This window comes from Nannobrachium achirus, assembly GCF_963921795.1.
Source record: "Nannobrachium achirus genome assembly, chromosome: 5".
NCBI classification, from domain to species: Eukaryota; Metazoa; Chordata; class Actinopteri; order Myctophiformes; family Myctophidae; genus Nannobrachium; species Nannobrachium achirus.
Window position 1 is genome coordinate 53,467,048 of NC_137814.1, and position 24,330 is coordinate 53,491,377.

Sequence of the window (24,330 nt, forward strand, 5' to 3'; positions counted from 1 at the left end):
CTGGACATCTATTTTGTATGCTCATTGATTTAATATACAGTAAGAGAAAAACCGGACTTACACTGTGTGGTCTCATTTATTGTGTGGGAGTGAATTCAATCATTTTGGGGGAAACTGTCTATTCATATGGAATATAAGATTCATCCTTCCATCAATTGGTCACTTCTTGCGGATTTCTACTGAGTTGACGTTTATGGATTCGATAAACTGCTGGACAGTTTGTTTTGGAGTCTTCGTTCATCTCTGCTAGAGAAACAACCAGCCGAGGATATTATCAGACATTTCCCCTGACTCCCACGGATTATCACGGAAAGGATTCTCTCCCACATGTTTTTTTCCTCCTGCGCGCGGAGAAATTACCATGGGACTTGAGAAGTGTGTATAAAGCACACAGTGTAAGTTTTGATTTTATTCATGCCTTTTTGGACTGAAAATCACAGATGGGTCAAGTACTTAAAGATTTGTACCGGCTAAGTTAGAGAATTGCTACCTCTAGCCCAAGCTGCGTTTTGATTGTTTAATGTTTAATGTTTTTTTTGTCTATTGTTTTGTCGCTTTTTGTTGCACGTTTGAGTAACAGAATAGGGACTGCGGTTTCCTGTTCTGAGGACATAGCAGACTGTTGGTCACAGATTCATGCTTGTCCATATTATTAGTTGGTGTTATTAAGCACGAGACTTCAGTTTAGCCAGGACAGAAGTTATTTCTGTCCTGAAGGAAATCTTTACAAGATTTCGTTAAGTTTAGCCAGGACAAAAGCAATTGTTCTGAAGGGAGATCTCTTGGCCAGTGCAATAACCCAGCCACTTAATCACATAACAAATCGCGTGGTTATTTTAATTGGTAGATTTCCTTTATGTTCCAGAACAGAACGTTCTGACGGAAATCTTCATGCTTTACGCTTACATGTTGTGTCTTATCTGGTGTGTTTCGTCTTTTTAGTCTTATTTTTTTTTTTTATTCCGTCTATTCCGCCAGCTGAGGTGACAAGCAAACTAGCTTTGATTTCATCCTCCTCCTAACCGACCAGCTTCAAAAATGGGAAATGCACAGGGAGGCAGAAAACACCTGCCGAAATCTAAACAACCTTTTTACAAACGGAACAACACCTTTGAGTTTGAAGCCTCTCTCCAAAGCTTGGAGAATGAACTGATAACAGCTTTAACGGCTAAGATAGACGATGAGGAAATGAAACAGGTTGTTTCTAGTTGCCCCACAATTGCACCATTTTTGCCCATATGGAGAAAGGAATTCGGATACGATGACTCCCTCACAACTGAGGACTTGACAAGATTTTCTGGAGTACTGTATCAACATATCGATAAGATCTCACTACGGAGAGGTCCGAAGAAAGCCCAAAAAGAGGGTGCCAGGCTTGGCATTCTAACTTTGGCACAGCTGCGCTGGGCGGCTGCAGAAAGAGAGGCAGCGAGGGAGAGAAAAGAAAAGGAGAGGCCTTCAGAATCGGACAGCCAGCCTCTGCCTTCCTCACACCGTGCCAGAACAGGGGCGAACGACAGCGAGCTCGGCCCGGCTGGACGACACCGTGCCACACCAGAGGTGAAGGACAACAGTGAGGTCGGCCCGGCTGGACGACATCGTGCCACACCAGAGGTGAAGGACAACAGTGAGGTCGGCCCGGCTGGACGAACACCATCACCACAACCTCCCCCACCTGTGGCTGTGACTCACGGGCCTCCACGCCAGGGGGGTATCAATGCACGACATCACATTGACATGCAAACCTCATTACCTACACTTCTATCTGATAGGAAGGGGGTAGAGAGAGGGGGGAGGCAACATGAAGGAGAAAGATGTGACAATGATTTAAATAACTCAGTTGTTTTTTCTCCTCCTTGTAATCAGGTCGAGCTGGGAGATCCCGCTGACCACACGAATCCGCCCCTCCCCGGCGTTCCACGCAAACCACCAAAACCAACACCCACTAAGAATGGCCATACACTCACTAAGGAAAAGGTTTACACAGGTGAGCGTCGGGAACAGTTTCACACACCCACACCTAGTCAAATTAACGATTCTCTTTTGGCGTACCCAGAGGATGGCAAAATTACATTTGTGTACCGTAATTGGTACCCAGTGGATGCTCGAGACACGGCTGAACGTTTACCCGATATCCACAGCAACCCTGATGAGTGGGAAAAATCTGTAAAGGCAGAAATTGTGGAGCTAAGACTAGACACCTGGGAAGTTAGAAAACTAATTACTATGTGTTGCCCACCTAAAACTTTTCCTTATCAGATTTCTTCGGGATTAGATTGGCTACAGGCAGACGGTGACCCATACCAGTGTATGCGGCCCGTGCCTGCCCAAGGTAATAACCCTGCAGGTGAGGTCAGGAACGCCCTACATGAAGCCGCAGTACAGGTTATGATTAATCAGGCTAAGGCCCTAGTTAGGGGTAACATTGACCTTTCCTTAATCACTAACATTAAGATGAGGCAGGGTGAGGACGTCTCTGATTTCGTCCATCACTTCACCACTCAGTTTGACCGCCACTCGGGTTTCACAAAAGGGCTGCCAGGATATGCTAGTGTGCTTAATCAGCTTTTGATTGACGCTTTACGCCCCCATTTGAGACAGGCGATCATTATGCATGACCCGCTATGGAGAGTGAGAACGACAGATAAGATCACAATACTAGCCAGGTATTACAACGACATCGTTCCAGAGCCCAAGCCACTAGTTAAGTTGCGAGCCGTAATGTCGGATGATGGACAAGTGACACTCCACCGAACACATAACCCGAAGAGGGGTCCCAGTGGTGATCAGCGGGATCCCCCAGCCGGGAATGGACCTGAAGGACAGAGTCAAGGTAACAACATCAACACAAACACTAACAGGGCCCAGAACAATACACACACAATCACCTGTTTCAGCTGTGGAAAGAAGTGGCAGGCCCAACAGCAGCAGAACCCTGCTACACAGGGTCCCCCAACTGAGTCAGGTCAGGTACAAACACAATCATGACTAGATAAAGGCCCATTGGGCCACCCACTTATGCCACCCATGCCAGATAACTTGGCTATTGTTGATGATTATGATAATGACTACTCTTTCCCACCACCACCAGACTACTTACTACTGACACTTCAGATGTGTGGCACCCCGTTGATCGGCTGATCACGGTGCCAACCCTAGTAGTTGTATTTCATGCCTAATTTAGTATTGTTGTCAGTTCTCCACTCATAGAGCCTGCAGTTGTTGGAGTCCAGGGCGGAGCAGAACCATGGCTGCCTTTCCCTGGCCTTTCTAACCCTGATGGAACTCTATGGTGACACGCCCGCTGCAACCAGACCACATCGCTGCAGCCACAAAGTTTCTAAGGGCGGTAACCTTCATTCTAATAGTATTATATTGACTACTCTCTTTGAATAGTATTAATTATTGTTAATAAAAATAAAAATGAATGGGCTGGTTTAGTATAGTTTTGGCGTTTAATTTGTCAGTTTACCTTCTTTGATTTATTTTGGTAGGGTATGCTGTCTGCGGGGACGACGGGCACATAGTGTTTGGCCCTAGTAGACAGCCCACTTTTGATTATTTTAGCCAGCCCATCTTAGGCCATGTTAGGATTATACAGTACAGTAGTTGGATTCATTATTAAAAAAAAAAAAAAAAAAAAGAAAAATGTTATTATTAAAGATTATTAATTTATTGTATGATTATTGATTATTGAAAACCGAAAAAAAAGGGAAAAAAAGTTCATTTATGCTTTAATGTTTTCACACACAATGGACATTGTGTGTTCAAGGGGGGAGTTTATCTGATTGCCTATTATCTGTTTGTCTGATTTTACAGTGATTTTACATTGATTTTGATTTTACATTGATTTTCTATTACTTAAGATTTTACATTAATTGATTTTAACGCAAACTTGCGTGTGCGTACGTGTGCGTATGTGTGGCTATGAGACATGTGTAGCCTTCAAGGACAGATGGTCTGTGTGTGAGAGATTATTTAGACCTGCTCTCTTCCAGTTAATAACAACATTCCCTTGTTTAATGTTTGATACGGTCTAAAGTATTTTGTAAAGTATTTTGTTTAATTTCTGTTCTGGGAATTATTATGATGTTAAACATTAAAAAAAAACTCTATTACCCACAACCTACTACTTACAGTATTGATTGATTGTTTCCTGTCTTTTCTTTTCCTTTGTCTTACAGATTTTGATGATAATTGAGAATGATTTGACAGACACCCTTCATTGTCTGTCCAAAGGAGAAATGTCAAAAGGAGGTTGAAATTCTATATGGTATTTCGTGAGTATCAAAAGACATTACACACGTTTTTCCCGCTGTAAAGTGTTTTCTTACAGAAATTGACTCGGACAAAAGCAGCCAATAACTAACCTTAAGGGTAAAAAGGAAGGAACACTTGGCTTAAGGAGGTTCCGGTTTCCGACATCTCCACATGGGACGAACACCTTACATAAGGTAATCGGGGATGGGCAGGAAATTATGGCCCCCACGGCTGGTTCTGCGTCAAACCTAGCCTCGTAGACAGAGGAGTCTAGTTTACTAGGGTAGGCAAAACCAGAATGCATGTCTCCTTTAACCCAAATTCTTTTGTCTTGTTAAAGTAAATAAATGATGAAGAGTCAAGTTCGTCTTGTTTTGACTGTAAAGCCCTAAATTATAATTATGACTTGGGAACGTGTTGATGTGTTTTGACTCGCCTGATGGCATGGGGAATTTTTCAACAAACCTTGGGACATTGAACCTTTGTAAAAAAAATATATATATAAAAATAATTAATAATAATTAATAATTAAGAAAATACAGCTATATTTTTCTTTTAGCTCTACTTTTAAAAGTTATGAAAATATTTGTACCTATTGTGATTCAATTATTAGATGTTCTGATTTAAATACCTTTGGAAATATACAGTTCTTTGACTCTGCTATCGAAAAGAGTTTAATTAAATATTTGGCTGATAGTGAACCATAAGTTCAAGTCTACATCTGTCCCTTTGGCAGCATTTGTTTGGGGTTCTAGGGTCGACACTTTAACTCCTTCAGCTGTTGTTTTAGGGCGGAATTGTTGGGTTAAAAACATTTTAACATCTATTATATTTAAAACACCAACTTCAGTGTTACAAGTGACAAGGTTATTTTGTTTTGATCTGATAACTAATGCATGTGACGAGAATCTGCCCACTACAGGGACAGAGAGATTGACCAGCGAAATGTCAAAGTGTCCAGGACACTGGATAATGAGAAGCCAAAACATTCTACATCCTTGGCTTCTGAGTTCACGAGACTCAGTCACAACACCATCTCATGATCCATTGTTATGTTTAACTGTCCAATGAATGCTTGACAAATCTATTTTCCCTGTACCTACTGAAGTATATTTGTGAACTGATGTTACATTGTATTGAGATTCAGATTGAGAAAGAAAAGAGAAACATGTTTATTGTACTGTACTGGACATCTATTTTGTATGCTCATTGATTTAATATACAGTAAGAGAAAAACCGGACTTACACTGTGTGGTCTCATTTATTGTGTGGGAGTGAATTCAATCATTTTGGGGGAAACTGTCTATTCATATGGAATATAAGATTCATCCTTCCATCAATGTTGATAAGTAGGCCTATATCTAATTAAACATTGCAAATCTATTCAAAGACACGTTGGAATGAAATTATACTATTCTTAATTAATGTAATAAAAAAGTGACCAACATACAGTAAAAATGAATACATGTTTGTGTGTTTTTCCATTATTATTTATGTCTGTACTTTAATCTTCATTATGCTTATTGTTAAGTGGACTGGGCAGACTGTTACTGTATTTAAAAAAATATATAGAGATCAGCCTATTTTTCAAGTGAGAAACATATTACATTTCATATTGCATTTTGGCACAAGAGCCTTACAATACACTTTATCTGACTGTGTACATTTACCATTCTCTGGGCCCTAGGGTCCTTTTGGTGGTCATGAACGAGAATTTGATTGTGGCAAAACACGCAACTCAACAATGCACACCTACTTATATCAGAAACACAAACATAGAAACATGCACTATCAACAAACAGCTTGGCATGAGTGTTTGTGCCCTGCTCTACCAGCTGTTCCTGTTTGATCAGTTTCTCAAAGGACATGCACACTTCTTCTAAAGACAAATTGAGAGAGGAGCTACCTATTTTTAACGTTATACATAAGCTTTAACTATCTGTACCCTAATGCCTAAAACACCTTGAAGCTAAACCATCTCTGAGACAATGCCTAAACTTGACCAATTTTAACCTTATATATAAATGTAAACCATGTGTAACCTAATGTCTAAATGGATTAAATTATTAAGCGCATAACTCCTTACTGTAACCTCTCTACTGTAAAAAGATTTTAAATTATACATTCACTTGGGTTGGCACCGCTTGGCTCAGGCTGTTCTTGCAATGCATCATGGGTTTGTTTAGGAGCCACAATCTTCCTTCATTGTGAAAGTTAACGTTTGATCTGGATATTGTAACTTTGAGTTCATGCTTTTTTTCCTCTTTCTTAAACATTGTCCATTAACATTTCTCACTACAGGTACATTATATATCACTATGTCATGTCTCTAATGGCTTTCATCAATGTTCTTTTTATATTTCAGGGAAACAGCTTCAAAAGGCAAATGACTAAAATGTATTCATATCTTCGTTATAACAGATGTAGGCTATCAAGCTGGTAGTACACTGATTAGGAGTAAGTCATGAAATATTGCTCTATCATGATGACCACACATTTCACCATGTTAAACATGTAACGCAACGGTTCTACTCAGTTATGAAAAGGTTGGACCAGTGCGCTCATAACTGGTTTCTATCCGCACCAGCGCACCTGCAGCCACGCACGCAAGCACACATGCAATCATGCATGCAATCGCGGGCGCGCAAGCATCATCATATTATTGTGTGTCCTTACAATACATTTAGAGTATAACACAATACAGACTGATCCTTTAGGGAGTATTTTAGTTTGTGTGGTTTCATTTACTCAGAAATGAAACCAACACCTCTGGCTGTTTTAGAAGAGGCTGGACAGTGAATAGAAAGTCATTCTCACTTTATAACCTATGTGATGCACTTCGCTGCTGTGTAAAACATTTTCATATCAGGTCAAAGGTGGAAAATCAATGGAAACTGAATTGTAATTTCTATTTTTTATACTTTTATGGCGGCACTTTAACTTGCTGTTTTATACATTCTTTATTGATATCTGTGTAAAGTTGACTGGGACACTGTAGATCAGTGGTTCTCAACCTGTGGGTCAGGACCCCCAGGGTGTCCCCACATTAGTTATTTTTTATGGTCCAAAAGAATTGGACCATAACTGCATCAAAAGCAACTTAAGCCCCTTTTCGACTGACATGGCCCAACACCACACCACCAGAGAGAGAGAGAGAGAGAGAGAGAGAGAGAGAGAGAGAGAGAGAGAGAGAGAGAGAGAGCCAGGAAGAACCTCCCATGATTGCTGATTAAATAAAACTGCACTGTTTCTCAGCCTGTGAGGCAGTCAGTTGTAAAATGGCACAGCAAGGAGTTCAACTGGACCAGGAACAGTTGTGCTGTTCTATCTGTTTGGATCTACTGAAGGATCCAGTGAGTGTTCCCTGTGGACACAGCTACTGTATGGGCTGCATTAAAGGCTTCTGGGATCAGGATGACCAGAAGGGACTCTACAGCTGTCCACAGTGCAGGGAAACCTTTAACCCAAGACCTGTTCTGAAGAAAAACAACATCCTGGCTGAGGTGGTGGAGAGCATGAAGAAGACAGGACTCCAAGGTATTCTTCCTGATCACTGCTATGCTGGACCTGGAGATGTGGCCTGTGATGTCTGCACAGGGGAAAAACTGAAAGCTGTGAAGACTTGTCTTCAGTGTATGGTGTCTTACTGCGACACTCACCTCCAGCCTCACTATGAATCTCCTGCCTTTAAGAAACACAAGCTGGTCAAAGCCTCCAACAAGCTTCAGGAGAACATCTGCTGTCTTCACGACGAGGTGAAGAAGATTTTCTGCCGCACCGATCAGCAGTGTATCTGTTATCTGTGTTGCATGGAAGAACACAAAGGTCACGATACGATCTCAGCTGCAGTAGAAAGAACTGAGAGACAGAAAGATCTTGATACGAATCAGCAGAACATCCAGCAGAGAATCCAGGAGAGAGAGAAAGATGTGAAGGTTCTTCACCAACAGGTGGAGTCCATCAATCAATGTGCTGATAGAGCAGTGGAGGACAGTGACACCATCTTTACTGAGCTCATCTCCTCCATTGAGAGAAAACGATCTGAGATGAGAGAGCAGATCAGAGACCAGCAGAAACATGAAGTGAGTCGTGTTGAAGAACAGAGGCAGAGTGTGGAGCAGGATGTTTCTGAACTGAGGCGCAGACAGGCTGAGCTGGAGCAGATCTCACATACAGAGGATCACATCCAGTTTCTACACAGTTACACTTCACGCTCAAAGATCAGTGAATCTACACACCCAGTCATCAGCAGTGTCCGTCACTTTGAAGATGTGACTGTGTCTGTGTCAAAGATGAGGGACAAACTAGAGGACATTCTTAAAGCGGAAGGGACAAACGTCTCAGAAACAGAGAATACAGTGGATGTTTTACTATCAACACCAGAACCTGAATCTAAATCAGAATTAGAACCAGAACCAGCACCCATGACAAGGGCTGAGTTCTTAAAATATTCATGTTCAATCACACTGGACCCAAACACAGCTCATGAACGTCTGTCTCTGTCTAAAGGAAACAGAAAAGTAACAAGGATGAACAACCAACGCCCAGAGAGATTCACTGACTGCTATCAGGTTCTGAGTCTAGAGGGTCTGACTGGACGCAGTTACTGGGAGGTAGAGTGGAGTGGAAACAAGGTTGATATAGCAGTCGCAGAGGATGATTACAGCAGAACAGGGACCTATAAGGAAAGTGGATTTGGAATGAATGGTGAATCTTTTTCTTTACAGTGTCAGGCAGGAGGTTATAACTTCAAATACAAAGGTGTAGTAAACAAATACCCAGGTCCTGTGTCCTCCAGAGTAGGAGTGTACCTGGATCAAACTGGAGGTGATCTGTTCTTCTCCTTCTACAGCATCACTGATACCATGACTCCCATCTGCTCATACAGGATCGTCAAAGCATTCACCAAGACCCTCTATGCCGGGTTTTGGACTGCTGCTGAAAGCACTGGTGAGTTGTGTGACCCCAAGTTGATCTGACTTGTTTGTCTCTCAAATCATGTTTATTGAAAATTATGTTGTATATTAATTTGTTAATAATCTGTCAGTGTTTTACAATTTTGTTATCTTGCATTCATTCAGTAGGCCTACAATGTATCTCATATACTGTGGGACTTTAGGCTTTTTAAATGTTATTCTCTAATTGTTTTGAGGGTTGATATTAAATATGATATAACATGAATAACCATGGCAAATTAATCCAAAGATATGTTGTAATTAAATGATCATATTGAATGTAATAAAAAAGTAACCAAAAATAATAAATACTAGTATTATTATTTTTAGGACTGTACTTTAACCTTATATCCTCAGCTCAGTGTCAAGTGGACTGGGAGTTTAAAATAGAGTATACACATTTAAAAGAGAGATTAGCCTTTTTTCCTGAGTGTGAAATATATTGAATTTCATATTCTATTTTCGACAATAGCCTTTGAACAACACACTTTAAGGATAATGTTTATTCTGATTAATCGGGAATCATTTTTTGTTGATCTAACCCCCAAGTGCCAAGCAGTGAGGCATGAATTGGTAGCATTTTTACAGTCTTTGGTAGCCTATGACCAGGCTGGGGATTGAACCCCATGCAACCTCTCAGTCCCAGGGCGGACACTGTCTAACCACAAGGCCACTGAGGAGGTAACGGCTGTGAAGGAGCTGGTGACACTCACACAGGACACAGTAAACAAAACTGTCCAGAGTAAAAATTAACTGTGCCCAGAAGGGGGTGCTAAATCATTTCTAACAGCTACATTGAAACTATAGAAATCATGAAATAGAATCAGAATCTTTAAAAAAGTGTATAGCCTACTATACTGTACCATGTTCATCATCATCATCATAAGAGTGCTTGATTACACCATAGACATGCAGACAGTGCGTTTGGAAATATAGTGTGGCCCTCTATATCATCCCACCTCTAACCTATAGCGTGGAGGGCAGGCAGAGACAGATAAAGAGAGAAGGGGACGAGATTCACTGCCCTTTGTCTTTATATGTTCATCAAGATATATTTCATCATTTCAGCAGAAAAGGAAAACTGGGTACTCATATTTCAAAATATTTCATTCCAATAAATCATAAGGAGCAAATACATTCACTGGCTTCTACAGAAATGTGCTATTAACCAAGTAAACAGAAAGTTTTTCACACAATTTTAATCATAATTCAAATAATATAGCTAAGTCGTTTTTCTTTCTTTCTTTTTTTATGTTATGTTATATTCTATTATAAGCTTTTTACAGGGTAGGCCCTACATTGAAGTAGACCCAACCTCTGCAAGACATGACTGGACAGCTCCCAGTGCGTGGGTGAGACAGGGGAACTCAGTGACAAATCACAAAGTCAAGGTCGACGGCCTGTTTGATAGCTCCATCAAGCCAAGTTAAACACTCCTCCTATGTCATGTGATCTCTGAGGTAATGTAACCAAAGAAGTAGGTTAACTCTGGTTAACTGCTAAGACCATACAGAATATATGAGGATTCATATGATTTAGGATATGTTTATGCTACTTAACTGGTACAACTAAAATGCAAAAGATGCAAGTGATAAAACCCAAAAGAAGTGATAAAAAAAGGAACACAATTTAAAATATTTGTTCATTTAATACTTGTTTAGTCAAAAATGTAAACAGCACATGGTACAGTCACTGTCAGTCAGACAGACACTGAAGCTAAAAGGATAACAATGGAAAGTCTCATGCAGGACTTTCCATTGTGGTTCTACTCAGTTATGAAAAGGTTGGACCAGTGCACCCATAACTGGTTTCTATCCGCACCTGCAGCCACGCACGCAAGCACACATGCACACATGCAATCATGAATGCAATCACGCGCGCGCAAGCATCATCATATTATTGTGAGTCCTTACAATACATTTAGAGTATAACACAATACAGACTGATCCTTTAGGGAGTATTGTAGTTTGTGTGGTTTCATTTACTCAGAAATGAAACCAACACCTCTGGCTGTTTTAGAAGAGGCTGGACAGTGGATAGAAAGTCATTCTCACTTTATAACCTATGTGATGCACTTTGCTGCTGCGTAAACATTTTCATATCAGGTCAAAGGTGGAAAATAAATGGAAACTGAATTGTAATTTCTATTTTTTATACTTTTATGACTGCACTTCAACCTGTTTTATACATTCTTTATTGATATCTGAGTAAAGTTGACTGGGACACTGTAGATCAGTGGTTCTCAACCTGTGGGTCGGGACCCCCAGGGTGTCCCCACATTAGTTAATTTTTATGTTCCAAAAGAATTGGACCATAACTGCATCAAAAGCAACTTAAGCCCCTTTTTCACTGACATGGCCCAACACCACACCACTCCACACCGCCCACTTGTGCCAGGGGGCTTTAGTGTAACTAAACTAAACAAACAAAAATGTATATACTACAAACTTGCCTCAACTCCTACGATTTCAACTGCTCGTGGGGGGTCCCCAGTTCAAAGATTATTTGGGGGGGGTCGCAGCCTGAAAAAGATTGAGAACCACTGCTGTAAGTGAAGGAGTGTTTATGATGATCTAAGGATGAGAAGTTAAACTGAGTACACATTTGATATTGATCGGGGTTTATTTGACCCATTTAGAGGAACATCACTGACTCATATTTCAACAAGGAGAATACATTTCCTACCAATGAATACATCACTGACTCATATTTCAACAAGGAGAATATATTTCCTACCAATGAATAGGGCTATAGTGAATAGACACTACCACTTTAAATACACTCCTCCTATAAACACACACACACACACACACACACACACACACACACACACACACACACACACACACACACACACACACACACACACACACACACACACACACAGAGAGAGAGAGAGAGAGAGAGAGAGAGAGAGAGAGAGAGAGAGAGAGAGAGAGAGAGAAGAGAGAGAGCCAATGTCATGTGATTTCTGAGTAAATGAAACTGCACTGCATTCAGTCTGTTCCCCAGAGCCTGTCAGACAGTCGGTTGAGTGTAGAGTGGCTGAATTTCATATAATTTGTGAAGGAGGGCTTATGATTATCTAAAGGCAGAGAAGTTGTACGGTAAATAGAAGAGTAAATATTCCCCTGAAACTGTCACAATTAAAAGAATCGGGTTGTGTTCCAGTTTTTCTTGTCATTAAGGGCACGTTCTCACCCAAAGTCCGCTTAAAAGGTCCGGATCAGGGACCAAATGTTACATTGTTGCATTTTGAATTTGGTCCGGGTAGCGTTCACACGGGACTTTTGTTAAAAGAACCAAATATGTAAACAAAATGACACGTGGACATGGTCATACAGGCTGCTGTTGATCTATTGACAGAATAGGCTATTCCTATGGAAAATTACTTCACTGCCTATTCTAATTCATTTTGTGTTATTAATCACAGCCGCTTCTTTTTTTTAAAGAAGCGAAACTCACACATTTCAGGCAGTAATTAGCGATGGATGGAGGAATCTCTCTCTTTCTCTCTCTCTCAAAAAAATATAGCCTAATATAAAGCCTTCTTCTTGATTCATTTAACAATAAATAGCGCAAGAACGCGTGGCCAAATAAAAACATAATAAGCGTCACCGTTTCCACATCAAATAATCTCTCTCTGTCTCTTTTTTCTTTACAAGCAACGGGTCCATAAAGATATTTCCTATCCTTATCATGTTGGAAATATGAAGCTACATGAATAAATAACCTAAATAAATACAATACAATAATAGCAAATCCCTATTGTCCCAAATGTTGAATATAGCATATGCGTGGGAGCCATAACTTTATATGCGGTGGCGCATGCTTAAAAATAACATATCTAACAGGTTGCTAGCTTGCAGATCTGTTCTTTAGACCACAGGATTCATTTAGCTCTGAAACAGCCGTGTAAGCTTGCAAATCAGTTATTTTTACGCACAGCACACGATGACTGGAGTAGGCTATGGACATCTTACTGCCGTCCCAACAACAATGTGAAAAGTTTGACTCGTGAACGCCTGTCTTAAGGGGAACAGTGAGAGAGCGAAAAGAGAGCGAAATCCTAATAATGCCTTGAAAAAAAAGCCAAGTTTGACATTTCCTTGTTGGATGGAAGTTATGTGCGCATCGAGGCTGTCTCCGTCTACTCCCGTGTTACACACAAGATGGTGACCTTACTTTTATTTGTGACAGTATTTGCGTCAAAACAAACAATGATCACCGTGTTCGGAGAGCGACCCCTGGAGTCACCGCACACGATGGGTCACCAGTTTCCATGTAGGCTGTAGCTTACAAGACACCGTACCGGAGCGACGGCTCACAGGGAGAGGAGATGATACAATTATTAACGTGTAGCCTACTGCATCTAATGAAGAAATATCAGCGGTCGGGTCATATCAATAGTGATTCCCGTAAGAAATTCATGCTTTTAGAACTAATTATTAATCCAGCTTCACAACTGCAAAACATAAAGATTGATGAGTGTAGGCTAAGCTGTAGGTAGCTGAAGTTAGAATTGATTCACGAGTTGTCGTTTATTCTTTTTTTCCATAGCCTATTGTTTTTCAATGAACAACACACAGTGCAGAATGTACTGTAGGCTGATCAGACCTACGTTTGGTCCTCTATAAAGTCCGGCTCCGTTCACACCAGCAGAGGACCGGACCATGGTCCTTTTGGAAGAGGACCGAGTCCTGCCTTTTCAAGAGGACCATGGTCCGGACCAAACAAAGGGACCATGGTCCCTTTGCACGTTCACACCAGCGGACCAAAGGAGAAAGAGGACCATGGTCCCTTTTAAGCGGACCAAATAACCCTGGTGTGAACGCGCCCTAAATATTGATCAGGATTTCAATTTATGTTTATTTGATCAATTCAACACAATGACAAAATTACCCAGCAAGTGACGTCAATTACCCAGCAAGTGACGTCATGATGACGTTATGATAACGTCCTCCGGTGACTCCGGTGACGTTCAGAACTAGGCCAGATCACAGCCCATATGGGGATGATCTTGATGTCATTACCAGAACGTCATATTATGGACTTTTTGTTTGACAGGATTATTGTTATATTGTTTGTAATGTTAGTTGAAATATGAGCACATAAGGTTATATTGTGGGACATAGCCTATATGACTAGTTATGATATTTATCTGGCCTCTATCGGACCCTCTCTGATTAATCCAGGATGTCACAAGAGCCTTACAATACACTTTATCTGACTGTGTACATTTACCATTCTCTGGGCCCTAGGGTCCTTTTGGTGGTCATGAACGAGAATTTGATTGTGGCAAAACACGCAACTCAACAATGCACACCTACTTATATCAGAAACACAAACATAGAAACATGCACTATATCAACAAACAGCTTGGCATGAGTGTTTGTGCCCAGCTCTACCAGCTGTTCCTGTTTGATCAGTTTCTCAAAGGACATGCACACTTCTTCTAAAGACAAATTGAGAGAGGAGCTACCTATTTTTAACGTTATACATAAGCTTTAACTATCTGTACCCTAATGCCTAAAACACCTTGAAGCTAAACCCATCTCTGAGACAATGCCTAAACTTGACCAATTTTAACCTTATATATAAACGTAAACCATGTGTAACCTAATGTCTAAATGGATTAAATTATTAAGCGCATAACTAACTACTTACTGTAACCTCTCTACTGTAAAAAGATTTTAAATTATACATTCACTTGGGTTGGCACCGCTTGGCTCAGGCTGTTCTTGCAATGCATCATGGGTTTGTTCAGGAGCCACAAGCCTATATGACTAGTTATGATATTTATCTGGCCTCTATCGGACCCTCTCTGATTAATCCAGGATGTCTGTTTTTGTGGGCAGGATTTATGTTAAACACACGCATGCACGCACACACAGAGGAAGAACCTCCCATGTCATGTGATTTCTGAGTAAATGAAACTGCACTGCACTCAGTCTGTTTCTCAGCCTGTGAGGCAGTCAGTTGTAAAATGGCACAGCAAGGAGTTCAACTGGACCAGGAACAGTTGTGCTGTTCTATCTGTCTGGATCTACTGAAGGATCCAGTGAGTGTTCCCTGTGGACACAGCTACTGTATGGGCTGTATTAAAGGCTTCTGGGATCAGGATGACCAGAAGGGACTCTACAGCTGTCCACAGTGCAGGGAAACCTTTAACCCAAGACCTGTTCTGAAGAAAAACAACATCCTGGCTGAGGTGGTGGAGATGTGGCCTGTGATGTCTGCACTGGGAGGAGACTGAAAGCTGTGAAGACCTGTCTTCAGTGTCTGGTGTCTTTCTGTGACGCTCACCTCCAGCCTCACTATGAATCTCCTGCCTTTAAGAAACACAAGCTGCTCAAAGCCACCTCCAAGCTTGAGGAGAACATCTGCTCTCTTCACGACGAAGTGAAGAAGGTTTTCTGTCGTACTGATCAGCAGTGTATCTGTTATCTGTGCTGCATGGAAGAACACAAAGGTCACGATACGATCTCAGCTGCAGTAGAAAGAACTGAGAGACAGAAAGAGCTTGATGCAAATCAACAAAACATCCTGCAGAGAATCCAGGAGAGAGAGAAAGATGAGAAGGTGCTTCACCAACAGGTGGAGTCCATCAATCACTGTGCTGATAGAGCAGTGGAGGACAGTGACACCATCTTTACTGAGCTCATCTCCTCCATTGAGAAAAAACAATCTGAGGTGAGAGAGCAGATCAGAGACCAGCAGAAACATGAAGTGAGTCGTGTTGAAGAACAGAGGCAGAGTGTGGAGCAGGAGGTTTCTGAACTGAGGAGCAGACATGCTGAGCTGGAGCAGATCTCACACACTGAGGATAACATCCAGTTTCTGCAGAGTTACACCTCACTCTCAAAGATCAGTGAATCTACACATCCAGTCAGCAGCAGTGTCCACCACTTTGAAGATGTGATTGCAACTGTATCAAAGATAAGGGACAAACTAAAAGACATTCTTAAAGAGAAATCAAAACATTTCTTACGGTCAACACCACCAGAACCCAAGACCAGACACGAGTTCTTACACTATTCATGTCCACTCACACTGGATCCAAACACAGCACATGAACACCTGTCTCTGTCTAAAGGAAACAGGAAAGTAACAGGGATGAACAAACAACGCCCAGAGATATTCACCGACTGCTATCAGGTTCTGAGTGTAGAGGGTCTGTCTGGAAGCAGTTACTGGGAGGTAAAGTGGAGTGGGAAAAGTGTTTATGTAGCGGTAGCATATAAAAATATCAGCAGAACGGGCCCCCCCCAAAAAAGTGGATTTGGGCACAATAATGAATCTTGGTCTTTACAGTGTAGGACTGAGGGTTATAATTTCAGACACAAAGGCATTGATACAGAAATCCCAGGTCCTGTGTCCTCCAGAGTAGGAGTGTACCTGGATCACAGTGCAAGTACTCTGTCTTTTTACAGAGTCACTAGCACACTGTCTCTCCTCCATAGAGTCCAGACCACATTCACACAGGCCCTCTATGCTGGGTTTTGTACTGATGTTGAAAGCGCCGCTGAGTTGTGTGAGCTCAAGGCCTGACTTTGTTTGTCTCTCATGACTCCAGAATAAGCTTTGTCAACCACTCATGCATGTTTATTTTGTCTAGTGAAAATATAGCCTTTTATAATTTGTTTATAATCCTTTTTGTTCTCTTGCAGTCAAACAGTACAATTTATTTCATGGCTAAATCTGGGCCTTTTCATACAATTTTCTTGTGTTGATATTTTGTGGTTTTGATATGAAATAACATTCATGATATTGATCATTCATTCTTCTGTGAATAAACATTCAAAATGTATTCACAGGCACGTTGGAATTAAATGATTCTATTATATTTCATGCAATATGAACATTTGAAAATATGCTTGGTTATGGACTGAGTTGTGTGACCTCAGGTAGATCTAGATTTACTTTGTTTGTCGTTCAAATCATGTTTATTTTGTCTATAGAAAATATAATGTATAATTTGTTAATAATCTGTTTCACTATTTTGTTATCTTGCATTCATACAGTAGGCCCACAATTTATATAGGAATGAGCTTTTTCATACAATTTTGTTGTGTAATTGTTTTGTAGTTTTCAAGAATGTGTTGGAAATAACATTATGTTGATAAGTAGGCCTATATCTAATTAAACATTGCAAATGTATTCACAGACACGTTGGAATGAAATTATACTATTCTTATTTAATGTAATAAAAAAGTGACCAACATACAGTAAAAATACTAGTTGAATAAATGTTTGTGTGTTTTTCCATTATTATTCTATGTCTGTACTTTAATCTTCATTATGCTCATTGTTAAGTGGACTGGGCAGACTGTTACTGTATTTAAAAAAATATATAGAGATCAGCCTATTTTTCAAGTGAGAAACATATACATTTCATATTGCATTTTGGCACAAGAGCCTTACAATACACTTTATCTGACTGTGTACATTTACCATTCTCTGGGCCCTAGGGTCCTTTTGGTGGTCATGAACGAGAATTTGATTGTGGCAAAACACGCAACTCAACAATGCACACCTACTTATATCAGAAACACAAACATAGAAACATGCACTATCAACAAACAGCTTGGCATGAGTGTTTGTGCCCAGCTCTACCAGCTGTTCCTGTTTGATCAGTTTCTCAAAGGACATGCACACTTCTAAAGACAAATTGAGAGAGGAGCTACCTATTTTTAACGTTATACATAAGCTTTAACTATCTGTAACCTAATGCCTAAAACACCTTGAAGCTAAACCCATCTCTGAGACAATGCCTAAACTTGACCAATTTTAACCTTATATATACCGGTAAGGTTAAAATTGTTCTTGCAATGCATCATGGGTTTGTTCAGGAGCCACAATCTTCCTTCGTTGTGAAAGTTAACGTTTGATCTGGATATTGTAACTTTGAGTTCATGCTTTTTTTCCTCTTTCTTAAACATTGTCCATTAACATTTCTCACTACAGGTACATTATATATCACTATGTCATGTCTCTAATGGCTTTCATCAATGTTCTTTTTATATTTCAGGGAAACAGCTTCAAAAGGCAAATGACTAAAATGTATTCATATCTTCGTTATAACAGATGTAGGCTATCAAGCTGGTAGTACACTGATTAGGAGTAAGTCATGAAATATTGCTCTATCATGATGACCATACATTTCACAATGTTAAACATGTAACCGTAACTCATAAGGAACCATGCATTACATAACATTGTGCTCTGCCCTCCAAGAGGTAAAGAGAAGGAACCACTTTCTGTGTGTTTTAAAAGTCCACATGCAGGCCATGACAAGGGTTTTACGATCTCATATCAGCAAAGTTACAGTACATCCATAAAAGTTAATAAAGGATATACAGTCTATCTACTGTACTTCTGTACCAACAACACCTTTGCCAGTGAAGGAGCACACACTTTAAACACACTTCTCTCAGGTAGTTTCTTCTCTGTGGCTTGGTAGAGAAGTGTAGTCAGTCACATACTGTGCAATATCATAACTATATTATAGTAAAGCCAGAGCGCTAAGTCCCTGTTTTCAGGTATTTGCTGTTCTTTAGCTTGCAGGGCAGCGATATCGGTCTGTATGAATATTATTAAATTATATCTAGCCCAATCCTGTACCACTGACACTAGGATAGCATTATCCTCAGAATTACAATAGCATTATGGATTTTCAACGATGTCCTGAATATTACAATAACCATAATCACGAATCGGTCAATCATGAATCAATGTATTGGTCCATTAATTAAGCAGTTACTACTCTATAGCTATAGCTCTATAGCCTGAATTCATCTTCCTGTACTTTGCAGTATGTTTTGCATGTAAACATACTGTAGTGAGCGATCCCATCAGGAACATGTACTGTATGTAACACGACCACCAAACCTTACAATGTACAGATGATCTTTATTTATGTAAGGGATGATTATCGCTGTTTAAAATGCAAACATTAAAATGATATTTCAGCAATTAAAATAATTGATAAAAAAAGCAAATGTTTGATGTGTGGTGTTTATGTTTTGGATATTTTTGTTTAACTTACAAATGTAACCTGTATTGTATCTGTAACCTTATTGTAAGGACACACAATTTATATGATGACGCTTGCGCACGTGGTTGCATGCATGCTTGCGTGTGTGGCAGCAGGTGCGGCTAGAAACCTTTGGCCATACACAAAACCAGTTGCACTGGTCCAACATTTTCATAACTGAGTAGATTAGAACCACGATAACAGTCCCCAGGACTGTTATCCTTTCAGCTTTAGTGTCTGATTGTACCATGTGGTTTCATTTACCCAGAAACGAAACCGACACCTCTGTGTGTTTTAGAAAAGGCTGGACAGTGGATAGAAAGACATTCTCACTTTAGGACATTATTCACATATTATTATGTGATGCTCTTGCGGCTGCTCTGTAAAAATGTTCATATCAGATCAATGGTGGAAATTCAGGGGATGAGTGCACTTTAACCTGCTTTTTATACATTCTTTATTGATGTGTGTGTAAAGCAGGGACGTGCTGGCCACTGGGAAAAGTGGGACAACTCCCGAACGGCCGGTAATTCCCGGCCGGCCATTAGAAAAAAAAATAAAAAATGTCGGCCTTTGTTCCATTTTGGGGGCTGGGCGGCCAACAAAGTGAATCGTCACTGTCGGGGCAGAAACCTTGTATCTCCAAGTTTCAAAATTATACATTTGTTCTCAAAGCAAAGCCCTGCTTCATCATACAAGGCTGTTGCACAAAAGTAGTGAAAACAGCAGATCTACAAGCACACAACGCCTCGCACCGCGAGGCGTTGTGTGCTTGTAGATCGGCTGTTTTCACTAGTTTAAATCATTTTTAAAATGATAAATACAAAAAAACGGTTTTGGACATAAGGTTTCCACCCGACAACGACAAAATATAACAAAAAAAAAAAAGAAAATGAGGGCCTCTCCAACTCTTTTTCCCGGGCTGAATCAGGGGCCCAGCACGTTCCTGGTGTTCCAACACAAGTGGACTGGGACACGGTAGATCAGTCAGTGGTTCTCAACCTGTAGGTCGAGACCCCCATTAGTTTTTTTGTGGGGTTCCCAGTTGAAGTGACTTTTAAGACCTTTTTAATACCTAAAAAAGAGAGAGAGGAAGAAAAGATTAAGACCAATACTGCATCAAAAGTAATCAACAAACTATTCTATGTATAACTATGCATTGGCCAAATTGTCAGTTAGTATAATAAAACATTTTGTGAGATTGTAGATCTTGCTATTTTTACAATATGTATCTGTGGAACTAAGTCAAACAAAATAATGCCTCAACTCCTACGATTTCGAAGTGCTCGCGGGGTGGTCCCCAGTTCAAATAATTATTTTGGGGGGTCACAGCATATAAAGGTTGAGAACCACTGCTGTAGAGTGTACAGTAAGTAAAATAGTGTTTATGATGAACTAAGGATGTTAGGTTAATCTGATATTTCACAATATTGTTATCACAGTTAAAATAATAGCAATTAAAACAACAACTACACATTTGACATAGATTGGGGTTTCAAGTGAAGTGTATTTGATCCATTCAACACCACTGACTCATATTTCAACAAGGTGAATACAGTATATTTCCTACCAATGAATATAGTGAATAGACTCAATAAATAATAGTGAACAGACACTGCCAACTTTAAATACACTCCTCCTATAACCTACCCCCCCCCCCCCCCCCCCCCCCCACACACACACACACACACACACACACACACACACACACACACACACACACACACACACACACACAAAGGCACACTCAGGGAGGTGTGTACCCATGTCATGTGATTTCCGAGTAAACGAAACCATTCATACAGGTTAAAACCCAGTCAGTCAGTCAGTCAGTCAGTCAGTCAGTCAGACAAAATGGCACAGCAAGCAGTTCACCTGGACCAGGAACAGTTGTGCTGTTCTATCTGTCTGGATCTACTGAAGGATCCAGTGAGTGTTCCCTGTGGACACAGCTACTGTATGGGCTGTATTAAAGGCTTCTGGGATCAAGATGAGCAGAAGGGACTCTACAGCTGTCCACAGTGCAGGGAAACCTTTAACCCAAGACCTGTTCTGAAGAAAAACAACATCCTGGCTGAGGTGGTGGAGAGCATGAAGAAGACAGGACTCCAAGCTATTCCTCCTGATCACGGCTATGCTGGACCTGGAGATGTGACCTGTGATGTCTGCACTGGGAGAAAACTGAAAGCTGTGAAAACCTGTCTTCAGTGTCTGGTGTCTTACTGTGACACTCACCTCCAGCCTCACTATGAATCTCCTGCCTTTAAGAAACACAAGCTGGTCAAAGCCACCTCCAAGCTTGAGGAGAACATTTGCTCTCTTCACGACGAGGTGAAGAAGGTTTTCTGCCGCACTGATCAGCAGTGTATCTGTTATCTGTGTTGCATGGAAGAACACAAAGGTCACAATACGATCTCAGCTGCAGTAGAAAGAACTGAGAGACAGAAAGAGCTTGATACGAGTCAGCAGAACATCCAGCAGAGAATCCACAAGAGAGAGAAAGACGTGAAGGTTCTTCACCAGATGGTTAAGTCCATCAATCACTGTGCTGATAGAGCAGCGGAGGACAGTGACACCATCTTTACTGAGCTCATCTCCTCCATTGAGAGAAAACGATCTGAGGTCAGAGTGCAGATCAGAGACCAGCAGAAATGTGAAGTGGGTCATGTTGAAGAACAGAGGCAGAGTGTGGAGCAGGAGGTTTCTGAACTGAGGAGAAGACATGCTGAACTGGAGCAGATCTCACACACAGAGGATCACATCCAGTTTCTGCACAGTTACACCTCACTCTCAAAGATCAGTGAATCTACACACCCAGTCAGTAGAAATGTCCGTTCTCTGGGATACTTTGAAGATGTAACTATGGCTGTGTCAAAGATAAGGGACAAACTAGGTCACCTTCTTGAAGAGAAGCTGACAAATGTCTCAGAGACAGTGAATAGAGTGCATGGTTTAATGCCAATACCACCAGAACCCAAGAGCAGTGCTGAGTTCTTACATTATTTATGTCCAACAATGACACTGGATCCAAACACAGCGCATGAACGTCTGTCTCTGTCTAAAGGGAACAGAAAGGTTACGAACATGATACAACAACGATCTTGTCCTCGTCACCCAGAGAGATTCACCGAATGCTGGCAAGTTCTGAGTAGGGAGGTTCTGTCTGGACGTAGTTACTGCGAGGTAGAGTGGGGTGGACCCAGTGTTTATATAGCAGTCTCATATAAAGACATCAGCAGGACAGGGATAAGTAATAAAAGTGGATTTGGGTACAATGAAAAATCTTGGTGTTTACAGTGTTGGACAGGGGGTTATATTTTCAGACACAGAAACATTGAAACTCATATCCCAGGTTGTGTGTCGTCCAGGATAGGAGTGTACCTGGATCACAGTGCAGGTTCTCTGTCCTTTTACAGCATCTGCATCTCTGACGCCATGACTCTCCTCCACAGAGTCCAGACCACGTTCACCCAGCCTCTCTATGCTGGGTTTTGGCTTTCTGATGGAGCCACTGTTGAGATGTGTGAGCTCAAGTAGATCAGACTTTGTGTTGGAAACTCATGGCTTTCTTAATTTTTCGTTTCTTCAAGATCAACATTTTCAGCCTCCAAAAAACAAACTGTTGATGTAAAAAAAAGGAAGAAAAAAAATCTTTGACCTCAGAAAACAATTGTGTTAATTCTAAGTGCTGTTGTCCCTTGAACCACATCTTTATTTTATTTGTCGACTGAGTATATTCACAATTTGTTAATCGTGTATTTTACTATTTTGTTCTTAGGGTTATTTTATTCATATAATTATTGGTGAATTTGGCTTTTCTCTTTAGATTTTAAATGTATTTGAATTTTTTGTTTTCTTTTAATCTACTGTAGTTATGAAGTCGGTAGTTATCATTATTTTGTGGGTTTCATATTCCATGTGAAATAACATTCAATAATGTATTATGTTTAATCAGAAGAAATTATATATCTCAAGACAGATTGGAATAAACACTGCAATTAAGTTTATATAACTGACTGATTTTAAATTATTCAGTTTAATGTAACCAACATGATGAATAGTATTAGTTGAATAAATGTTTCCGTATTGCATTTGTAGTATTATTTTGTATTATTTATGACTGTACTGTACTTTATAGTTCAGTATTGTTGTCATTGTTGGACACTGTTAATCTACACTTATCTACACTACACTAATCTACACTACATTATGTAATAAACAAGTCCACCCACATTGAGGTAAAATAAACATATCCTAAAATTATACTTCTCAATCATTATGGTCTTGCAGTTATTTAAGGTCCCTCCGGATTATAACTCCAAAAAGGTTAACATAACTACAGTAGATTAAAAGAAAACAAAAGAATAAAATTAAAAAGGACAACTCGTTTCTTATATATGAGACAGTACTCACAGCAGTTGGGTCATCCTTCCAATATCCTCCGTCCTCTAACAAGATGGAGATCTAACAATGGTACTAGTAAGACCCCTCAGGGTGACATGATAGTCAACAATGTTATGTCAAAACATGCCCATATATGGGCATTACCAAATATGGGCATTCCCAGATATGTCCTTAATATTGATAACATAATATCCTTAATAATGTCATTAATATTGATAATATAGGAATCTCCATATGGGCATAAAACGTATGTTAATTAGTAAAGCCAAGCAGGGCCTTGGCGAGATAGGGCCTGGTTTGATGCCTGGGGATCTCCATATAATATATGTCCATATATGGCATATATGGACAGAATGGGGTACCCTAACAGGGCATCATCTGGGAATGCCCATACTGTATATGGACATTTTATTTATTTTATCCTTTATTAATATATATTAGGGATGCGGAGATATACCGGTACGGATCGTAATCGCGATACAAACGTGCGCGATACGAGTGAATCGGTTCATTCAGTGTTTACCGGTACAATAGACGGGTGAAATCGTGATGGATCGTACCGTGAGTGTCTGGATCTGTAAATTCCGCGGTTGTATCGGTTCTTCCATATAGTATTTCATTGTATCCTCTGTTTCCGAGGCGCCATGAATGCACCATCATCAGCCGTTCAGCCCC

General features: G+C 40.4%; 1 protein-coding gene and 1 pseudogene across 2 annotated transcripts; both read left to right on the forward strand.

Moving 5' to 3' along the window:
* Positions 1-7,538: 7,538 nt before the first annotated feature.
* LOC308285175 lies at positions 7,539-16,907 on the forward strand (annotated as a pseudogene). The gene is made up of 2 exons: positions 7,539-9,229; positions 15,195-16,907. The product of its transcript is annotated as an uncharacterized misc_RNA (transcript).
* A 4,198-nt stretch (positions 16,908-21,105) lies between these two features.
* On the forward strand, positions 21,106-22,788 carry LOC308285402 (tripartite motif-containing protein 16-like; the record flags this gene model as incomplete). The annotated part of the gene is made up of 1 exon (XM_080726145.1): positions 21,106-22,788. The coding sequence occupies one exon, from the start codon at positions 21,106-21,108 to the stop codon at positions 22,786-22,788; it is 1,683 nt and encodes a 560-aa protein (XP_080582271.1).
* Positions 22,789-24,330: the final 1,542 nt, after the last annotated feature.